Below are 9,578 nucleotides of genomic sequence, written 5' to 3' on the forward strand. Positions count from 1 at the left end.
CACAGCTGGAACAGAGCCATTGAGAAATGCTTGACTCGATAGGGTGCGTCATAGTGTTGAATTGACTCACTGAGATAGGGGAGGAATTCTGTGGAAGCCCTCCAATAGTGAGTCATCACTATTTTTTATGCACAAGAAAGTGAGTATAAAAAGTTGAAAACCCAGCGTTGAAATGACTCACTGAGATAGGGGAGGAATTCTGTGGAAGCCCTCCAATAGTGAGTCATCACTATTTTTTATGCACAAGAAAGTGAGTATAAAAAGTTGAAAACCCAGCCTCTCATCAAGTACAGACACAGACGCTGTGGGACCCAGACCCTCTATTGAGAGACCAGGACGCCATTTCATCTGTACAGCTTTGAGGCTCAGCAGGTGCAGGAATCTCCTAATTATCGCCATTATTTTACTTTTTTGACAACATCAGTATCTGCAATTATGCAGATGCATTGTGTCTTGATTTTCAACCATTTTCAACATGGCGTCTCTATTTTGGGCCCGTCATTCGAATATTTTCAAGAATTTTACAAAATGGAAAAAATAGCAACTCTACAAGCTCACCACGTTTTACGTTGTGACTTGTGAGCTTTTAGATCGGCTATTTTTGAATTTTCAAAAAAAAACAATTTCTTAAACACTTACAAAATCCAAATTGATCAGAATTGATTTTGCAACTTTTGGACAAAATATCAGTCAAAACATTCGCAACTGGGGGGCAAGCACTCTCCAAAATCGTGATGGCATCGGACCCAAAAATATTGCATCGGTCGGGCTTTATTCCTAATAATCACTGAAATGCTTACATTCAACAGAATTATGAATACTGCAATACCAGCCATCCTGCTTCTGGTCTGCATAGTAATCTGCACTTCAGAGGGTAAGTCACTCAACACTGGTCATTGATGATTAAGCTTCAATGAATCTGACAGGTTTTTACACCTGGTATCGTTATGTTTATTATAATATAATTTTGATAATGTATGTTGCTTTAGGCTGGATATGGAAAAATGCTTGTAGAGAATTGAGAGGACCGGTGTAAGGGCATAATGACATCCACACCAAATACAATTAGACATTTAGACTGCTGTAGCTGGTGGCAACGGTCCCTAACATCCATGTTCCACGGGAGAAATGTTGTTAGTGGGAATGAAAACACAGCAGCACCGCCTGAAGGACGGTACCCCCATAGGCAAATTTAAAGGATTCTTTTTCCTTTTTTTTGCCGATGGGTTCCCAGATTGGTTTTGAGCTATAATCTGTCAAGACAGATTCAGCAGCCAAGGATTTCTTACCCCCTTTTGTTGCTGATCGGTTCCCAGATTGGTTTTGAGCACCCGGGAGATAAGAGCTAAAGCTCTTATGATGTGTTTGAAGTGGATGAAGTTGGGGAAGATGAAAGACGGACAAAATCCACCCACAACTGACACACACAAGCTAATGGATGCATAAGGCGAATCATTTCTTTGATGTAATTAACAACATCCACTCAAGCCTCAGAAATTGTTACAAATGGATGGTTTGTGATGCACTCAACTACACTAAAAATTCCTCGGTTTTGCTCTATTATGATGTGCCACTGAAATGTAGCGATGTAGCTTTTGCCAAGCTACACTAACCCAGCTACATGATGAAAAAAACACACAAACAAAAAGTGTCTGTTAATCCGTACAATCAGTGCAATGTCATGCAATGTACTTTTACTTTTGATTCTTAAAGGAGTAGTTCACCCAAAAAAAGACTTATTTTCTATCAATTACACACCCCATGGCATGAAGCCTTGAATCCATGGATTTATTTTTGTTTTTGTGGCATTCCTAAGCCAATAATTTGATGCGCGTCCCATACCGGCTAATGTATCCAGTAGGAGACATAAAGTAGATTATTTGTGTCTCCTACCGGATACACACCCGGCCATCACATTTTTGGCTTAGGAATGCCACAAAAACTAAAATAAATCCATGAATTCAAGGCTTCAATGGGTGTGCAATTTATAGAAAATATGTCATTTTTTTCTGTGAACTCCTCCTTTAATACATTTTAACTTAACCATAGACTGTAAAAAAGAATGGACAGCGTTATGCCCATAGACTCTACAGACCGTAAATGAAGCCTATTTTTCAGCAATTTCAAATCTTTCTATGTCGCGTCATATCCTCAGCAACCGGAAATGAATGCTATTGGTTGTGTAGCTTGTCAATCAAAGCATCCTCCTAAAACGCCCCTCCTAAAGCATACCCTACTTTATCATCAATGTTAAAATAAATGGGACCATAATTGGCCAAAACGCGTATCATGGTGATTGAAAGAAGACTTTAAACTAGCGACTGGAAGCATATAGTAAACATTGTCATATATTTATGACAATGTTTATAAAGGTAATACAATCAAGTCTAAAGTTCGGCAAAAACCCACCCACTTGCATTGAGAGTTATTTCACAAATACATTTATCTAAATTAAACTACACAACATCTCTTAGCAAAATGGTCGATTTGACATACAGTATGGCTCGAGTGTATGCCGCTTTAACTGTGGGAGGAGTAGCGTGAAGATGTTTTGGGGTAACTATAAATATTAAAGTCGCCAAAGTGCTATAGTGTGTTGCCCTTTTGGGCAACCACACTAATAACTCCTTACTTGTCCTTATATTCACAGGAGGAGTAGTTCCAATTGAAATGCGCTGCCGCTGTCCTAGGACAAATGCAAGACTGGACAAACGGACAACTAGACTCATCAAAAGTGTCCAGCAGCTTCCTCCCCGTCCATACTGCAGCAAGACCGAAGTCATGTAAGTACACCAACATTTAAGGCATTTACCTAGAGGGTTCCCAAACATTTCGATGCCAAAGACCCCCAAATATATAGGCTTTGGCTGCGGCACCACTATTGTGAAATGGCTTAACCTGCCATTTTAAAAAACAGTAACGACAACGAACGGGAAGCCGAACGGGCTAACCGGGTCCGCTAATCGCCACCCTGGCCTAAAGGATGCATTTTACGTCATTTTAGGTGTTTTGTTTCTCTTGAGGGGCCTATAGTCTTAAAGCGACTCGGCCCGTGGCCTGGCCCCGGTTTCCCGTTTCCAGATTCCCGTGCCGGAAAAACGAGCGCTCCTCATTCCGCTTTTCCCACATATGCTGGTTTCCCACATGAACTGTAACATATACAATCTTCAAAACTTAAAACATCTGTGATTTAGCTGATTTATAGAGTGAGAGAAAGTCAGGGGGGCTGCTCAAATCTACGATGTAATGTACCAGGAAATTTAACAGAGAAAATGATATATATTTCTCCCTCTCTCGCAGTGTCACTCTCAAAAATAAACAAATTTGTTTGGACCCAAATTCAAGCTTCACAAAGAAGGTCCTGGCCTCAAGGTAAGTTAAGAGGGATACAAGATTATGCTATGTTAACTATTATGGCAGGTTTCTCAGTGAGGTTCTTTTCTGTTATATCTCCTTCACAGGACAACAAAACAGAGACAGTCTCAGTAGACAGTAGAGTCTATACAACCACCAGCAGCAACCCTTACACTCTCAACAAAACAGAGACCGTCTAGAAGTCTATACAACCACGAGAAACCCTGATGCCCTCAACACAACAGAGACCATCTAGAAGTCTATACAACCACCAGAAACCCTGACCCCCTCAACACAACAGAGACAGTCTAGACTCTAGGGTCTATACAACCACCAGAAACCCTGACCCCCTCAACACAACATAGATCGTCTAGGGTCCAGTGGTTCTCAACCTTTTCAGGCCGTGACCCCCCAAAATAATCTACATTTTTGAACTGGGTACCCCCCAACCCTGAAAAGCACTTGGAATTGTAGGAGTTCAGGCGTTACCCTAACCCACAATATTGTGAAAGTAGCAGAGCTTATAGATTGGCTATTTTCAAATAATTTGCCTCTTTCTTATATTATTTGACTGAGATTGGCCAATGTTTGACCAGTTTTTATTGTATTGATTAATTTTGGGTATTAAAAAGGTCTTAAAAGTCCTTAAATTGTCACTTCACCTGGGAGACCCCCAGTTGAGAACCACTGGTCTATACAACAACCACCAGCAACCCTGACACCTTCAACAAAACACGGAGTATAGGGTGTACAGTAAATATAGATATTTATACACACATACTGTGCCGTGCACACATACACATTTGGATAACATTTAGAAGTAGGAACCATGCACACAGCACCTTCAAGCACCTTAAAAGCAGGGCAACAGAATATTTTAAATGCTGGCTAGTCAAATAATGTGAAAAAAACAAAACAAAAATGGGGCATTCTCATAAACAACAAATATGTCTCATAAATGTTGGAAAAGGGTGTTTTAACAGCTAAATCTGCCCCGTCCCCAACATTCACTTGAGCAGGTTTTGTGATGTCAGGAGTGGAGGACGTCCAACCTTGTAAACTCACGTAAACACACTCACTGGCATAACATTTCAAACACCAAGTACTGTACACAGGGATCTTTAGCAATGTAGTGGTAAACTAGCCTGGTAAACCACCCCGGTCGCGGAATTCAATTTCATTTGAATTCCCCGACCGGGGTGGTTTACCAGGCTAGTGGTAAACTGGTCAACAAGTGCCATCTTTACATTCTGTGTAGTGTTATAATACCAACTGCTATAGTCTAATAAGCTTCAAGGTTATTTTTCTCTTTCTTTTTTACATATATGACGGCATTACTGTGAAAGACTTATTTATTTTACTGCAACTAGGCAGAACAATTAGTCCTGTACAGCTTTTAGGAAGTTGTACAACATTTAATAACATGAATAGAACGGTGCTGCATAGAACACACTCACATTAAGTCACTGTACATTTATCTCTTATCAGAATTTACAGTCATACTAGAAGGAATTGTACTAGTGATGACGTGTGTACAGTAGTATGTATATGGAGAGATTATAATAATACAAATAATATTTACTGTATGTAAGTATGAATATTGCTAATAAAAGATGTTCCTCACCACTGTCACCAAGACAGATTTGTGCACAGTCACTCCTCATCAATAGAAGAGATTCTATACTACAGTATTAATGCCTGTAATAATGATAACTAACATGTGATGTAAAATGATAATAAAACATCTTGCTTTGTCTCTATCTCTCATGCTCTCTCTCTTTAATTACCGGTAGTTCATTGAAGGAGGAAAGTATTGAGACTGTGGTCATGCTTCACATGGTGATCATACTACATGTATTCATGCTTTGTAGTCATATGTCCTTGTGGTTGTGCAGTCTGGCCCACATTAAGTCTGATCTCAACCACAGACAAACAGTGTGTCAGCAGCAGCCCGCAGCCCTGGGTGTTATCACAGTGGGGTCTCCCAGAAGGCTTGTTATCTTACCAAATAAAAACAATTTTACCATGTACGTTCGATTAGCATTAGATTGGCATTAAATGTTCGGCATATCATAATCTGGATGTTTATGTTGTGTTTGCCATATATGTATACTGTATACCCTAGAGAAGCAGGAAGAAAGATGAAACCTTTTGATCTTAATTAGGACGATACTTCATAATTAATAATAAAAACATTGTCATAAGTACAATGTGGGTAATTAGCCAATTATACTTGCACTCCTCTTAAGCACTCAAATTAAGAGTTAATCCAACAGCTACTCTTGTTTATAGCAGACACAGTGGTCTGAAACTAACCACATTGGAGGTCTGTTTTCCTCTATCCAACAACTCCAACCACGATACCCCTTGTTACTGTATGTGTGTAGTCTGTATTTGCGCACAGAATCATAGGTTATCAGGTTCTGGGCTTACCCATTAGTTTTCAATACTACATTTACAATACATTGCAGGCTTTCTAATTTAGGGCTACAGTACATAACAGCTAGTAGTTGAGAACCACTGTTCTAGAGGATGTATATCTATGACTGACTGCAGTCTCATTTCCCAAACCCCAAGGGAGCCTCTGGTGTTTCCCTGTCTCATGACTACCTTATGCTGCCCCCCCCCCCCAGCTGATTGCATCATAAACACAATAGTTCTGTGTATAAATAGTAAAGTGCAGAGTGTCCAGTGTTGTCCAAGGATATCACCATCATTGCCATTGTTCATCTCTCTCTACTGGTGTTAATTACAACCATCAAGAACTTAAAACAACATGAGGCTCTATCTCCTGCTGGGTTTTCTAACCCTGGTCGTCCTGGTTAACGGTAAGACCGCAGCAACATATAGCATGACGACACACAATAGAAACATTAAGTCATACTGCAAAGGAGTTATGTGTTGTGTATGGAGGCAGCGTACAGCATCTGACATAATTTTAATTCATTTTGATTTGTCAAACCTTGACATATATTGAGAAGAGTACTTGATAACCACATACCAATTTCCAGAATTCCAGGTATTTTCAGAGAGCCCAAAAGTCATTGGCTTACAAGGATACATCGGGTGTTTGTCTTTTTACATTAGGTGATGCAATTCCCACAAAATACGCAGAAGTGAAATGCGCATGGTGAAAACATAGTATGAAACATGCACTGTCAGCATTTGGTTCATACAAGGGAAATGTGCAAGTCATCGTGAGAAAGAGTGAAAATTAGGAATTTACTATATACAGTTATTTGTATTAAAGTATATTGGTTGAGATGATGGTGATAATACTACCCTATAACAGACCCCTGAGGAAATACAAACCAGTTTAGTATTGTATATGTTATGACAAACAAAATAACAAGTTACTTGGTCAAATAAATCACTTGATTTGAGTTTTACTGAAGTCTTTCAGCTCTCCGAATCTCTCATTTCACTATAGTCTCTTTGGTTATTTTATACCATGTGCATAAAAGTGTGTACATAATACACAGCATTGGTAGCCTTTTGTGAAATGGTCAGATATGATCTGAATCAAGAAAACGGTTTACGTACACTGTAAGCTGTATAATTTGTCATTATGACAAATTGCAAATTGCAAAATATTAACCTTCAATTTAATAGAAGAGGGGTCTTCAACGTTTTTCAGGCCAAGGACCCCTTGGCTGAGAGAGATGAAGCAGGGACCCCCCACTACATATTGGATCCTTTTAAATGTGTGTTTTCAGACATTTAACGACTTAAACCCTCAATACTTTGTAAACTTTTGACCTTTGGCTTGGTACTTGGTCTGCTCTTTTTTCCCTGTACACCAAACCTCTTTGCCAAAAATAGCAGATCTACAAGCTTGAACTACGATCTGTGAGCTTGTAGATCTGCTATTTTTGGCTAATGACCCCCCCCCCCGCCCAAGAATAGGGATGTGAGTGTTCAAGTCGTCAATGTAAAAATAAAAAAAATAAAGTCCCTATCACACAAAGATTTGGTGGCCCCCCTGCAGTATCTCCGAGAACCCACTAGGGGTCCCGGACCCCCTGTTGAAGACCCCTGTTATAGAAGTCATGGGGCTCTAATGGGGCTGAAACCTTGCCCAAGTTTGGAGTCATACATCATGGATATACTGTATGTACCTTGTGTCCGTGTTAGGCATGCCACCCATCAGCAGGAACTACAACACACACTGCCGATGTCCACAAGTGGAATCCAGGATCATCCCTCCAGACAGCCTGAAGAGCATCAAGCTGATCCCTAAAGGTGCTCACTGTCAAGCCACAGAGATCATGTAAGTCATTAATTGGTTCACCAAGTAGCAAAATTAATATATCACAATCATTTTAACGACTTTAGCCATATTTTATACTCTGGCTATGCAAAAATAGCAGATATACAAGCTCATAGCGCAGCACCAAGTGCCGCGTTATGAGCTTGTAGATCTGCAATTTTTGACAAATCCCTGGCACAAAATATTTTTGAGATGCAGCCAAATACGTATAATTTTGGGGGTCCTTGACATGAAAAAGTTTGACAACCACTGATGTAAGTCAGGCTGCAGCTCATTTCATGTGTTTTACACAGTGAGGAATCCACCACATCGTCACTGTTGGCTGGAAAACCCTTGTATGTTCCAAAACGGTAACTTTTCAGGAAATGCAAAAAAAAAGAACCACAAGCTCTTGTTAATACTTTTCATTGGTTAAATAGACAGACTTAACCACCTTCAACTGGCATCATCCATATTTTGGGCATTATATAGATGAACACTTTCGATATTTTTCCAAAATAGTGAAAATAGTACACATTGGTGTGTGTGATATGCCATTCAGGAAGGTCAATTGAGAGCCAGCTCTCTTTTCCAAAGACGCCCTGATTACAGTAAACATAGCATTACATTTTTACACAAACAAATTACAAGAATTTCAAAGAGTGCATGTAACAGCTAGATCTCAGAGTATTCCTCACAAGTTCAGACTCTTGCCAGAACCGATTCAGACCATTGCAGAAATACAACCTACAAAGCCAAAAAGATAAGAAATAACATTCTCCGCCATATCATCTTTCATTTTGTTTGTGGTTTGTTTTTCAGAGCTGGCCTGGCGAGCGGTGAGAAAGTCTGCCTGAACCCGCAGTCGGCCTGGGTGAGGAAGCTGGTCCGCTTTGTTATCGGGAGACAGCAGCAACAGGGAGGGGCCTCCTCCAGATAAGACATCATAAACAATGACCCACTGGACAGTGAACTGATTAATCTAATTATGCAATACTTTAACCACATTAACCCTGGCATACCCATTTTAGGCAAAGATTAAAAAAAATATGTATATATTTTATTATTATTTTTACAACTTTCAAACATAGCATCTCTACAAGATCACAACACACCGCACTGCGTCACATTGTGAGCTTGTAGATTGGCTTTTTTTTTGGCTATTTGTCATATGACTAAGTATATAAATGCTTAATACGCAACTACAAACAATTTGCTTTTAGTAGTAGTAGGCCTACTGTAAGTGGGTATAATTATAAGCGGTACAATATTGTTTTTTATTTCTACTCAATATTTAGGTATGTTTTAATTTGTGGATGGAATGACCAACATGGATAAGTGTAATTTTGAGAGTGGAATGTGGATGTGCAAAATGTGCAACGCGATACAAGTAGTATTAGAAGATCATTTCAGTACAGACAAATACAATCTTCACTGCAATTGAGAGCGTATATGTAGCATACCATGTAGTTATTGGAGTAGGTTTACAAACAATGGAAACAAGTAAATGAATGGAGCCATTTAGACACGTTTTGTAATAAAGGTTGAATACATTAACCAGAAGGTTGTTTCATGACTTCGAAGAACACTGAATGTACGTGTATATGTACAGTATGTCGTGAAAACATAGGGGTCCCAGACCCCTATTAACCCCTATTAAATTAATATAGCATCACAATCATTTTAACGACTTTAACCATATTTTATACTTTGGCTATGCAATAATAGCAGATATACAAGCTCATGGCGCAGCACCAAGTGCGGCGTTATGAGCGGTACCTCTCGTGGGAGCTCTAGTAATTAAGCTGGTAAGTTGATCAGAAGGTAGAGTAAATGGTTCGTAAGGCCCTCACTCTTTCTTAGTTAGTTATACTTATTAGCTGTGATGTGGTGGTTGCGTCACTATGTGCTACGCTGAGCTTGTAGATCTGCTATTTTCATAGTGACAGAACACTGTAAAAAAAAAACAGAAGTC

The 9,578-nt window shown here is 39.5% G+C and overlaps 2 protein-coding genes across 2 annotated transcripts; both read left to right on the top strand.

The window, feature by feature from the left end:
- Positions 1-270: 270 nt before the first annotated feature.
- On the top strand, positions 271-5,091 carry LOC311034965 (alveolar macrophage chemotactic factor-like). Its single transcript, XM_084043002.1, has 5 exons — positions 271-372; positions 810-874; positions 2,651-2,783; positions 3,301-3,372; positions 3,462-5,091. Exons 2-5 carry the CDS (start codon positions 814-816, stop codon positions 3,487-3,489), a joined length of 294 nt encoding a protein of 97 aa, XP_083899128.1. The 5' UTR covers positions 271-372; positions 810-813; the 3' UTR covers positions 3,490-5,091.
- Positions 5,092-6,053: 962 nt separating this feature from the next.
- Positions 6,054-9,147, top strand: LOC311035352 (interleukin-8-like). Its single transcript, XM_084043508.1, has 3 exons — positions 6,054-6,182; positions 7,489-7,624; positions 8,426-9,147. The coding sequence occupies exons 1-3, from the start codon at positions 6,131-6,133 to the stop codon at positions 8,541-8,543; spliced, it is 306 nt and encodes a 101-aa protein (XP_083899634.1). The 5' UTR covers positions 6,054-6,130; the 3' UTR covers positions 8,544-9,147.
- The last annotated feature ends 431 nt before the right edge of the window (positions 9,148-9,578 follow it).

Source organism: Gymnoscopelus microlampas, assembly GCF_963454915.1.
Source record: "Gymnoscopelus microlampas genome assembly, chromosome: 19".
Taxonomy (NCBI): domain Eukaryota; kingdom Metazoa; phylum Chordata; class Actinopteri; order Myctophiformes; family Myctophidae; genus Gymnoscopelus; species Gymnoscopelus microlampas.